The 13,064-nt window shown below is 35.7% G+C and overlaps 1 protein-coding gene across 1 annotated transcript in view; it reads left to right on the top strand.

The window, feature by feature from the left end:
* Window positions 1-7,334, top strand: part of SRFBP1 (serum response factor binding protein 1) — a 60,771-nt gene extending 53,437 nt beyond the window's left edge. Inside the window, exons 5-8 of the mRNA XM_041763689.1 lie at window positions 368-449; window positions 1,452-2,163; window positions 3,367-3,404; window positions 7,015-7,334. Of these exons, the coding sequence (XP_041619623.1) occupies window positions 368-449; window positions 1,452-2,163; window positions 3,367-3,404; window positions 7,015-7,199 (1,017 nt within the window). The 3' untranslated portion in view covers window positions 7,200-7,334. The remainder of the gene's footprint in view (window positions 1-367; window positions 450-1,451; window positions 2,164-3,366; window positions 3,405-7,014) is intronic.
* Window positions 7,335-13,064: the final 5,730 nt, after the last annotated feature.

Genomic DNA, 13,064 nt, shown 5'->3' with positions numbered 1-13,064 from the left:
GTTATTTGATTCTTTCATATTAATTTAGTCTTTTTAATTAGGTCTCTTACCCTCTTTGAAAGTAGAAGCTATATTGCATATTTTTAATATCACACAGAATGCCTACCAGAGTTCTGGAAATATATTAAGTTCTCAAAGAATATTTGTTAGTTGATTACATATTAATTTTATTTGTTGCGGGGGCAGTTGTATTTTGTCATCATGAGTTTTATATTTTTTATCAAATTATACAAGTGACTTCTATAATGAGAATACTAACAAATTCCTGTTTCCTCTCATTTTAAAAAATTATGATACATTTTCTTTTATGCACTTCTTAAGAGTACTGTCTTGTTTTTATTCCCATGTTTGTTGTTTAAATTTGCAGCCTGATTCTACTGCAACTGAAAGAGCAGTTGCCAGACTAGCTATGCATCCTATTCTGAAGAAAAAAATAGATGTGCTAAAAGGTATGAATCAGATGACTTTTAAGCCATGTACTTAAATGCACTCGTATATATGATTTTGAATAAATTACTTCATTTATTTCTATGGGTTTTTTGTTTTGTTTTGAGGGCCTTTTATAAACATCTTCTTCAAATATTTTTAAATGTAGGAAGGTGCCTGAAAATATGGAAGTTATCTGATGTCTAATTAAATCTGTATTTTTTCCTAAATTCTAACATATGAATACATTTATATTAATATATAACATATTCATGGTAACATTAAATACAATTGATTTGCTAAATATTGATGTTACTTTTGATGTTGCCACTTAGTCACATAATTTTCGTTTTATGTGTGTATTATAAATTGTGTTGAAAGAATTCAGTGTTGTCCCAGATTAGATGTTTATTTTTATGTCTGAAAACACAATTTATAATGCACCACCACCATATCAACACATTATTGCTAAAGAAATTAAAGTTGGCATTTTATTTTATTTATTTGTACTTAGTGAAGTTTTTTACTATTTTTTGTAGTTCCAAGGCCTGAAAAGATGATTAATTTTAAGAGTTTTAAACTGAATACCTCTGAGCATTTCAAGTTTGGTTTTTAAGGTCATTAACGTTTTTTTGTGATTTCAGACCCATTAAATATGTTTAACATAATTGCAGTTGTCCTCTTAAGTGTTTCCAAATAATGTAAGAAATACTGTACTGGGGCAGCCCCGGTGGCTCAGCGGTTTAGCACCGCCTTCAGCCCAGTGTGATCTGGGGACCCGGGATTCTGGGGACGTCAGGCTCCCTACATGGAGCCTGCTTCTCCCTCTGCCTGTGTCTCCGCCTCTCTCTCTCTCTCTCTCTCTCTCTCTCTCTCTCTCTCTCTCTCTGTGTGTGTGTCTCTCATGAATAAATGAATAAAATCTTTGAAAAATATATTAAAAAAAGAAATACTGTACTGAAACGGTGATGTTTTATATTACTTGTTTTAATGATGAAATAAATCATGTGCTATTTCTGTTGTAGCTGCTGTCAAAGCCTTTAAAGATGCAAGACAAAATGTTGTTGAAGTTAAATCATCAGAGAATGCTTCAGAAGAAAATCATTCCAAGGACACTTTGTGTTCAAATGATGATGCCAGTAAGTTACAGCATGAAGGAACTATTATCAGTGAACAGAAAGAAAAAGAAGCCAAAATATTGGCAAAGAAACCAGTAAATTCAAAAGAAAAAAGAACCAAGATGGAACATGGACCCAATGCTATAGACATTCCAAATACTCCATCAAAGCCTTCTGAAAGGGCTGGTATAGTTCCTTCTGATCCCCGGAAGACACCTGCTGACCCAAAAATGAAAACCTTAAGTAAAACAAAAAAAGGAAAGGAGTCCAAAAGCTTACTTGGTGGAAATAGTGATGGAGAAGAATTACAAGAAGAAGAAAAAGAGTATTTTGATGATAGCACAGAAGAAAGGTTTTACAAACAGTCTTCCATGTCTGAGGATAGTGACAGTGGTGATGACTTCTTCATTGGGAAAGTCAGGCGGACTCGAAAGAAGGAAAGTAATTGCCATTTTTCAGTTAAGGAACAAACCCCCCCAAAAAAAGTATTGTTACCGGAGGAAGATAAACATGAAAGTCATCAGAGTATAAGAAATGACATAACCAAGCCAAGCATGGAATTAAGGAAGTTTGAGTCTGTATTTTTCCATTCTTTATCTGGATCTAAAGGCTCTAGAAGGTAAGAGTATTTTTTCTATCCTAAAATAGTTATTCTTTCTTAATTATTTTTTAAAGATATGAAATATCTGCACATCCTAGCAATGACAGAAGAGAATCTCTCCCCCTACGTACATGTAGTTTACACAGTACATCCTGTAGATGTACAGTAGACTTGGCCCTTTCAAACTTTATCCTTGGATAATATATGCAAATGCATATACAGTAGTGCCATATCTGTCCTGCAGCCAAATAATGTGTCTAGCTAGTTTCAGTTTATCCTTTCGAGTATCAGAGTTTTTAAACTTTGAGTTTCCTTTCAATGGAAACCTTTTGAAAATGTCTCATATCTTAGAACTTTCTGAAAAGAATGGTGGTTTTGTTTTGTTTTTGATAACCCAGGGCCATTATTGTAAATATCAGTCATTTTCTCTTACATTACTATTTCAGTAGATACAGGTATTTGCTCTAACCCCCAGACTGCTTCATATGTGGTAATGTTGGCCTCTCTCCCTGCTGTCAACCACCACTTTGCATAGCTCTTCTGTTATCAATAAGTTGCATTTCATTTGTAATTCTGTCAGGGCATATCTTCACGTTTTTGGATAAATATCATGGTTAGCTAATTTTCTCAGTAACAGCTACCTTCCTCAGAAGACTCTATTTATGCATAAGTCAGGAATAATTTTTAATAGAATAGAAACATGAAAAACACATGATGTTACCATTTTCCAAAGAAGTAAGAGTATGGAAAAGACACAAACTGTATTTGAAACCTTGGAACCAATTAAAATATTATTTATCTCTCCCAAACCTGCCTCCAAAGACGCCGTTTTTTTCCTCACTTGAGAATAGCACACTGCTATGCTGTCCATCTCCCACAAAAATAATTTTTGTAATATGTGACTCATCCCCTCTATAAGAAGACTTTTGAAATTCTTTATTTGCATAGTCCTCAAGAGTAGACACAGGTGACCAAGATGGGATATTTTATGTCCAGAAGTCCGTGTAAATGATGGTGAGAGGGAAACTCCCATGTTTATGTAGTAATATTGGGGTCTAACAAACTTTGATATAGTTAAAACCTGGGGTTTTCTCATTTTTTTTTATTGATTGCTGGTACAATGAGGGAGTAGTACAGTAGTCTTTCAAGTGAGTTTTTTATGCCTAGTTTATTTAGGTCATTTATCTTTTTTGAGTTCTAATGGTCTTTTTCTTCTTTTAGAAATTCCAGAGAACAGGCTCCAAAAAGCAAAACCCCAGGTATGTATGAATGGCTGCCTGACCATGATATGAAATTGACTAATGCTTTGCCAGAGTAGAAGGATGAAAAGTTCCAGTTGCTTAATAGCCTGAATAAATTACGTACCTACAGGAAGGGGAACAAGAATATCTTTTAATTACCAGTATAATTTTTTCAATTTTAATTGTTTTTACCTATCTGCTACCAGTTTGAAAGATATATAAATGAAACTTGACAGGAAATATTGGGTCTATTTGATTTATCTTGAACATTCTTTAAATTGTCATGTAAGTTATATCTTAGCATCATGCCATTAAACGTTCAGTAATAAGTATGTTACTAGGTTCAGAGTAAAATCAGAGTATTTTCACATTAATTTATAGCAAGTCAAGTTACATGTATTTGTTTAGGCTGACTCCTGTACATAATTCTAAACTCTCACTGGCTTAAAATAATAAAAATCTATTTTCACTCACATCACAGTCCACTTTGAATTGGCAGAGGGGCTGTGTTATATATAGTAATTCAAGAGTCAGACTCCTTTCATCTTTTCACTCCTTCCGCCTGCAGTTTTCCAGGTATTCCTCCAGAAGGGAAGAGTACATGGAGAAATTTTGCAGGACATTTTCATGCACCAGGTCTGAAAGTGGCAAGAATCCGTTCTCACATTTCATTAGCCAGAATTCAATTATATGACACCATCTAACCACAAGGGAGCTAAGAAATGAGATCTAATTATGTGATTAGGAGGAAAAAGGAAGTGGAATTTCTTAACACATAACTGTCTGCTGCTGACTATCCTTACTCTCACAAGATGCTCATTTCACTGTCTCTCCCGCACATAGAGCACACTTTATCCCCCTTCCCAAGGAAGCCAGCTCAGAGTCCCACCCAGTCCCTACATCCAAGCTCAAAGCCCAGCATCGTCCACCAGTGATGCATTACTTTCCATCTGGCTTCATGGAAATGACTGCTCCAAATTTGGTGACCTGGTCACTAAAAGACAGACTGCCTGTCCCCAGTTCATACCAAATATTTAGTGGCAGATCAGGGATAAGGTAACCACAGTACAAAATCCCAGTGAGTTAAGGGAAAATTGGGAGGCACATAACATGTCTGGTACCTAAACAAAAATTGTGAAGGATCTCGAGGAACTTCCTTATCCATTGTACTTGATGGTTTCTGTGTTCTGGAAAGGTCTGTGTTCCATGGCCACATCTGAAGTGGACATCTAGTATAATTTCCTTGTGAGTTGCCCCAAGTGACTGGTAGAAATACATGATCCTGAAGACATTTCAAAATCTAACATTCAAGAGTTTTTCAGCCCAGACATAGGATTTCTTTCACAACACAGATCCCTCAAGAAACATAGAGGCTTTCTGACGTCCTGGTTTCTAGTTAGTCCATCCATGAGCTAATCACCCCAGCAACAGTGTTCCCCTAGAGCTAAGTTGTCAAACTTGCCTTATTTATAAGTTTGAGGCAATTTTTTCCCACCCGCACCATCATTCACTGTGTGCTGTATTGAGATTTCTCATATTTGGTTGAGAAGGCTCTACTTGACTCTTAACTTTGCTATGGGGCTGAATCTCCACAGACTTTTACTGCCTAAATTCTTTGTTTCATGTCTTACCGTTTGAAGTCCAAAGGCTTTTCTAAACCCTAAGTTCCCAAATATCTGGACACTCTGTTCCCTTTAGTTTCTGCTGTGAGCTGGCCAGTTCTTTCCCTCTTCTGTAGTCTGTGGCCAAAGAGCCAGCAGTGTGCTAATTTTTTTATTTGTTCCACCCACTTACCCTGGTGCTGCAAACTCCTTAGGCCTGTAGCCTGCTTCCCAAGTTCTCAGTGGCCACAGTTTTACCCACTTCATTAGCTTAGGAAGCATATGCACTTTTTAACCTTGGGTATCCCATTTCCTTATCAGCTACCATTGAATTACGAAGCCACTGCCAAATATGCATGCTCTTTTAATGGGTGTATCCTCCATCTGAGTACCGCTTTGGTTACAATTTGTAGTAGACTGCTGGCTATCACTAGTAACTACCAAATTGTGGTGATTCATTTCTCATTCATCACCACCTGTGTGCTGCTGGCAGCCCTTTCCTTCTTGTGCCTCCAGGACCTCTCTGTGTTCACTGGGAGCAGAGAGAGAATTAAAAGATCAAGCATGAGGTTTCTATGGTTAGGCCTTATGTTCATATGCTGTTGGCTGTGACTCAGTTACATGGCCTCATTTAACTATAATCAGGATGGGGAGTGCATCATGCATGTGCCCCTAACACGAAAAGAAAATGAGATTTGGCAAACAAATGGCGGTGTGCCTCAGTGACCTCAGATTCATCAGCAGGATAACTGTAAAGTCCAGACATTGCCGTAGTTTCCCTGGGAGGAGACCCAAGCTAAAAGGGTTCCTGTTTTTTGCATAGCTTATATATTTACGCTATTCAGTTTATCAGTTTGTTTACACATATAAATTTTTTTACATAGTTATATAAAATATATATTAGTTTAGAATACTGTCTTATTTAAATCTCATTTTTTATTAAAGTTTTATATAACATTTAAATTCTCTGTTCTTCATTATAGAGCCACTCTTAGTATTATATCAGATTTTTAGACCACATGTGATTTGTACAAGATTTGGGATGTTTTGAATTCTTTGTACAATAATATTTTAGAAATGTGAGCCCAAACTGTGTGCATTTGTTTGTGTAACATTATGACATTTGCTTCTTAAGAAGATCTTCAGGAGGCTTTTGACCTAACTCGTAGAGGAGAAATTACACCTTCCTAGGAGTACTTTAAAAAAAAAAATCCGTATTATATTTTTGTCTCCCTTTTTTCCCCCCTGATTCTATAAACATGCACTGATTTGTGTTTTCTGACTGCTATGTCTCCCCCACACACTATTTGTTGTTCAAACTAATGTAGTTTAAGTATCTTATAAGAGGCTGTGAAACAACTTGCCATCCCCTTAATCTGGTGTATAATTATATGCTTTGAGAAGAACCTTGTCTTATATTTGAGCAAATTCAGTAATTTATTTTATAATTTATTTTATTTATTTTATAATAATTTTATGTTCAGTAGTAGAAGGGAATAGAATCAATTAATAGCCCTTTAAAAACATCCCTCCCATCAACATTGTTAAATCCAATATCTTAGTAAATCCATGTGAATTTTCTGGCTACATCTGCTCCGTATACAGTAATCACAAACAAATGATATTCCTTTGAAAATATAAGATGCCCTTTTTGATTTGGGGTTTGGGGGGGGGAGGGTTGTTTTGTTGGGGGATGGGTTTTGGCCTTCCATGTTGTCTACTTTCTTCCCTTCCTTACTGCCAATGTAACTGAGACAGCACAACATATATTAGGAGACATACAGTAAACATCCGTGTAAGACATTAGAAAAAATAAGATTAGAAAGCACGTGTCCCAGAATTGCCTGTTCATATGTATATTTCAATTTCATACTGTTTACCATTGGACTTAGATTTTAAACTGTGATGTATTCCATTGAAGTAAAACTAAATTCCTTCCTTAAATACTGATGTGAGAAAATGAACACTCTGTTGTATGCTGTTTAGGTATCTGGTTATTCCTCACTATTTTTGCTTTCTCCTCCTAGGTTTTCAGCAAAATGAATCTCAACTCAAGAATCTGTTTAATAGGAGCGCGCAAAGAGGATTTGAAAGTTCAAAACAGCAATCACAGCTGCCTCTTCATCCTTCATGGGAAGCAAGCAGGAGGAGAAAAGAACAGCAATCTAAAATTGCTGTGTTTCAGGGGAAAAAAATTACATTTGATGATTGATTAGTACCTCTGTTTGTAAACCAGCCCATTATTAAAGTTCTGTTTACATAAGCCTACCACACATCATGTACATACTTAAATTGATTTTTAATAATATACTCACATTATTCCCTCTGAAAGAATTTCAAGATTATAGCTATCTCAGACTTTTTCATTTGTGCTTATTCATGAAGAGTATTTTGCAGGTTTAGCTGTGTGTCTTGCCTTGAAAATAAATTTTGGGAAGATATATTTAAAATAATAATGGAAAATATGAGGAAATTGTAATTATTTAAAAGAGATCACCTTTGCTAAAAGTTGTCCTTAGCAAAACTAAGATAGTAACTTTTATTATGGGTATAAAGATAATAAATTATACAAATATTTTTATTATACTTGTAATTATTTGTGATCTACTTTTTGACTATTTTAAAATAGTTTCTAGGGCAGTTTTTGATTTCTGAATCTCAGTTTTTTAGGCAGCATATGTGTTTAAATGTAGTAAACAACCAAAAATTTGTTTTATATCTCACTGCATAGAAATATTTGTTTAAATCAAGAATGTATATAATATGTAGTTGCTTGACCATGAACTTTAATGTAAACATATTTTGTGGAATCATGGATTAGAATTCATAAGGACAAACTCTAAAGGAGGTATGATTAAAGAAGCATTTCCAGATAACTAAGTGCAATGATGAAGTGACTCACTGAGGAAGAAACTACTCTCTATGGAGTACGGTTATTTCAAAGGAAAATGGGATTTTAGAAATCCTTTCAAATGTTTCACTTCTGCTTCTCTGGAAGAAATTAAAGGTTCTTGGTTAACTAAATAAAGATAACTAAATTCCTTGTTACTGTTAATAGCAGGGAAAGCCCCCTGCTTAGCAGGAATTGATAAGCTCTGGAGAGTCATTTCTATAATTTTTTTAAGCTCTATTAAGAGCTTAAGAATTTAGATAACTAAAGCAATGGAATTCAAGAGATTGTACAGAAAAAAATTATTTTCTCTGTGCTGAATGCAAAATTTGTTTTTTTCTACTTGTTTAAATTTTTATATTGACATGTCAATTACGCAAAATTGAAATTAATTTCAGTTGAAATTTTAATTATGAAAATTTTGCAGGAAAAATGAAAGAAATAGGTCTCCAAGGCTACCCAGATTTAGCCATACTGGAAGGCTGAGAGCTGTCCTCCAGACTACTAAGTCTGGCCAAGACTTCTTAGCCTACCACAAGGAGTTAGGGTCCAGCTACAGAGTTAGAAGAAAGAGCCCACACAAGACCATACTTACCTCTGACAACAACTGCAGGTTGTGGGGGGGTTAATGGGAGGGGGGTTCCCCAAACATCCTCAGGTTCAAATATTTGCTAGAAAAACTCCCAGAACTTACTGAAGCCTGTTTATACACACACACACACACACACACACACACACACACACACACTGAAACCTACTGAAAGTTATTTTTTATTACAGGGAAAAGGTACAAATTAGAACCTGTCAAAGGAAAGGAAGAGATACATAGGACCATGTCTGTGAGGATTCTAACAAAGCTAGATTGTCCCTAGGATGTATTGCCATCCTGGCATCAATGTGCATAGAGTATTGCCCATCTAAGAAGCTCACTGAAGCTTTGGTGTGCAGATTCTTTGTTGTGGCTGCAGTACATAAGTGTCATCAGTTGATTGCCTCAGTGATTGTTCCAGATGACTGATACCACATGACCCCAAATCCCCCATCCTGGGTTACATGGTTGTCTATTTTAGTGTAGCTAGCTGCTGCCCTAAACAAATGTACTTCTATAGATATTACATAGATTGCCTCCAAGAAGCTAAAGGCAAAGGCAGTTCTCTTTGGGCAAAGCCACGTTGTTTACCATGCAATATCCTTCACCCTGGTTTCCCAAATAATAACATTTTACCACATTTGCTTTATCCTCAGCCCTCATCCTCTTACCCATCCTCCTCATCTTCATCTTCCTCATCTCTTTTTTCCCTTCTCTCTTTGCTGTTGTTTTTATTGTAACATTACATATGTCTTATCATGTTCAGATTTTTCTTACTTCCTTGAACATACAGAATGTTAGTAGCTGTTTTAAAGCTTTTGTCTGCAGTGATTCACCATGTAGGGCAGTTTTACCCTTAGGGAACATTTGGCACTGTCTGCAGATACATTGTGTCACATCTAGTGGATATAGGCCAGGGATGCTACTAAACATTCTGCATTATATACAACAAAGAATTATCAAGCCCAAAATGTCAACAGTGCTGAGATTGAGAAAGCTTGGCCTACGGCTCATTTGGCTCCAGAGGCATTAACATTCTAAGCACCCTGCTTAATACTTTTTCTACTAGCAAAACTTTGTTATATCTGGTGAGGTGAGAACACAAACTATACCTGGCCCAGTGTAAGTTGCTTCACAAACTCCTTTCTAGTGAAATTTTCCCTGGCCTTGGTATATTCTTCATACACATTGCCCAGTCTTATGCCATAGACTTGAGGGGATCCTTCCAAAGATCTCCAGAGTACTTCTTTCTGTTCATTTCATACTCTCTTGTATTTTGCCTCACAAATTCTAGTCACAGTAGCTTACGTAAACCCTAAACTGTCTTTTCAAGAAGGCCACTGAGTTACCTGGGATTCCTTCCCCACGTGGTATAGTTTGGAAACTTCATGAATGAGCTAAAGCACTCAACTGGTTTGTTTTCACTCTCTCAGGTATCACTATTGCCGTATTTCTTTTTGCCCATTGTCTGGAAAACCTGCCTGAAAATGTTTTATTTTATCCAGTGTTCAAGTTATTTAATGTACAATAGCAAATCTGATTCCTGTGACTACAGAAGTAGGAATCCATTATTTATTTTGATGCTCAAATTGTCCTTAATTTGGCTAATGGGAGCCTACTCAGGCTGTCTTGTGTCTTTTTGCCATCTCCCAGTGAGAAAGATGGTTCCCGTTATCCACAGTATACTCATTTCCTGAATCGAAGAATATGCAGAACTTAGTTTCACGGTTGCTAACTGATACCTCTGGAAAAATACAAGTCTACTAGCCAAAATTCAGTATATGTTTAGAGTTCTTTTTTGTTTGGCTTAAGGGTATATGGTCTCAAAACTAAGACCTAGGATGATGCCTGCAAAAATGATGGAGTAAAGATACACAGAAATTATTTTCCCCATAAAAAGCAGTTAGAAAACTATTATCTGAATCAACCACAGATTTATTGCAATCCAAGGAATATTTTTCAAGAAAAAAGTGGATAAATCTTCATAGGAACAGTAATCTTTGTGATATTTTAACTTCTGGTATTTGCATCTTTCACTCCTCAGATCCATGATAGTTTTGAAAACCAACAGCCCACAATTACAGTGAAAACCAGCAGCCTGGCAGCCACTGGAAGAAACAACAGGGTTGGAGCTTCTTTAACAATATATTCACTGAGAATTGTTATTTGACCAATGTGGTAGTTCCCTGGAAGACCCTACTTGAAAGTCTGTCTTGACTAAGAACTTGCTCAGTGTGAAAGACTTTTTCCTGATACACTTTTCAAAAACAATCAGAGGTAATTGTTTAACATCACATTTGTACGAGGCAGTGATTAACAGGTGAGGAAAACAAATTTGTCAAAAAGCTTAAAAGGAAATCTGGAGAATTCAGTATCTTTAGGGACTTTGATAAGTTCTCCTATATTTCTTGAAATCAAGCAAGTCATGTGCATGTATAGTGCTGTGTGTATGTTCAGGAAAGAGCTGAGAAAGCCCTAAGCTCTCACTTGTAGCTGACCTAGAGGTTTTGCTAAAGCAGGAAATGAAGGCTCAGGTGGAATTGTCAATTTCTTGACTAAGTGTTGAAGGTGTGCCCCAGCGCAGACACACACAAAATCTCTTAGCAAATTAGAGAAGTATTAATTCCAGGCATTTAAGGAAATATCTGTCTAGTTATTAGTATACCACTAAACTAATGAAGCAGAAACTTTAATGGCCACACACAACAAAGAATATAGATTTCACAAGTTCAAAACAGTCCACTAAACAACAAGAAAAGTCCTAGGGAGACGAGAATATCTGATTTTTAGATTTGTACCCTTATATTGCTTAAAATGACCAGTTTTCAATAAAACACTATAAAGCATATACAGAAATAAAGTATGCCCTATATGCAGAGGGGAGAAAAGCAAACTGTACCCAAAGAGGTCTAGACTTTGGATTTATTCAACAAAGACATTAAATAAGCTATTTTGAGAATATATGCAAAGAATGAAAGGAAACCGTGTTTAAAGAACTAAAAGAACTGCCTCACCATTTAGAGAATATCAATAATGAGATAGAAATTATAAAGAAGGGACATAAATTTAGGAATAGAAAAGTACAATAACTGATATGAGAAATTCAGCATAAGTTGTCAACAGCAGAGTGGAGCAGTCAGAAGAAAGATTTGGTGAAACTAAAAATAGGTCAGTTGAGATTATCCAGTCTTAGGAACAGGGAAAAGAAAACATGAATGACAACGAACAGATCTCCAGAGACTTGGAAGATACCATCAAGTGTACCAGCATAAGCATAATGAAAGTCTCATATTACCTACATTTTTACTAATAGCTGTAGACCCTAAAAGAATTAAAAACCTATACCAAAAGAAACTTGACCATGAATGTTCATAGTAGCATTATTCATAATAGCCAAAAATAACAAACAAACCATAAATCTATCAATTGGTGACTGGACAAGCAATAATGATATATACATGCAATGGAATATTATTCAGCCAAAAAAGGAATGAAGTATTGATATGTAGTATGACAAGAAAGAACTTAGAAAAGATTAGGTTAATGAAGCCAAACACAAAATATGATTTCACTTATATGAAATCTCCAGAATAGGTAAATCCATAGAGACCAATTAGTAAATCAGTGATTGCTAAGTATGAGGGAAGGGAGGAAGAGTGACTGCTAATGATATGGATGGCATTCTTTTTTGGATTGATGAATGTGTTCTGGAATTGGATGGTAATGTTGGTGAACAAACAAAAATCCACTCAATTATGTACTTTAAAAGGGTGAATATTATGGTATGTGAATTATATATCAATTTTTAGAATAATAAAAAGTGACCTTGGGTTAGTACATTTTCCCTGCCTTCCTTTCATGTAGTACTTCATTTGAAATGCACTTTAATTCACATTTCTGATATGTTATGTAAAGCATTTTTCTTCCATCCTTGGTAATTTTATTTACATTTTTTTCTTTATGTGTGTGAAATGTGAACATTATTCCATAAGGCAGAGCTGGACAAAATGATATACTTTGAGAGGCAGCAACTCCTGCTTTCAATTATTTCTTTTTTTTGTCTCATTCCCACCCATCCCCTGTAGATAATCCATCCCATTAGTCCCTGGCATATGCTTTCTGTGTTTCTGTTTGCACAGATGGATAAATGTATATATATTTATATCCCACACTTACTGCAAAAATTAACATTCTTAGATGATATTTATAAACTTTACTTTTTTTTCAAGGCACATGGATGGCTCCATTGGTTGAGCATCTGACTCTTGATTTCACCTCAGGTCATGATCTCAGGATCATGGGAATGGAGCCCTGCATCAGGCTGCACACTGAGCTTGGAGCCTGCTTAAGATTCTCTTTCCCCCTCTCATTCAGCACTTCACCCTCACTGTGTTCTCTCTCTCTGTTTCTCAAAAAAAAAAAAAAAAAAAAAAGAGCAAAACAAAAACACTTTTTCATTTAAAACTATATCCCAGAAATCACTGCACAGTTGTCCATAAAGATTTTCCTCATTTAAAACAAACAACAAAAAACTTTCTAGTACCCCATTAGGTAGACCCGCCAATTTATTCAGCCATTCATCTGTGTCTATGCATACA

Source organism: Vulpes lagopus, chromosome 7, assembly GCF_018345385.1.
Source record: "Vulpes lagopus strain Blue_001 chromosome 7, ASM1834538v1, whole genome shotgun sequence".
NCBI lineage: Eukaryota > Metazoa > Chordata > Mammalia > Carnivora > Canidae > Vulpes > Vulpes lagopus.
Note: the sequence above shows the minus strand (reverse complement) of the source record. Positions and strands in the feature narration are given on the sequence as shown.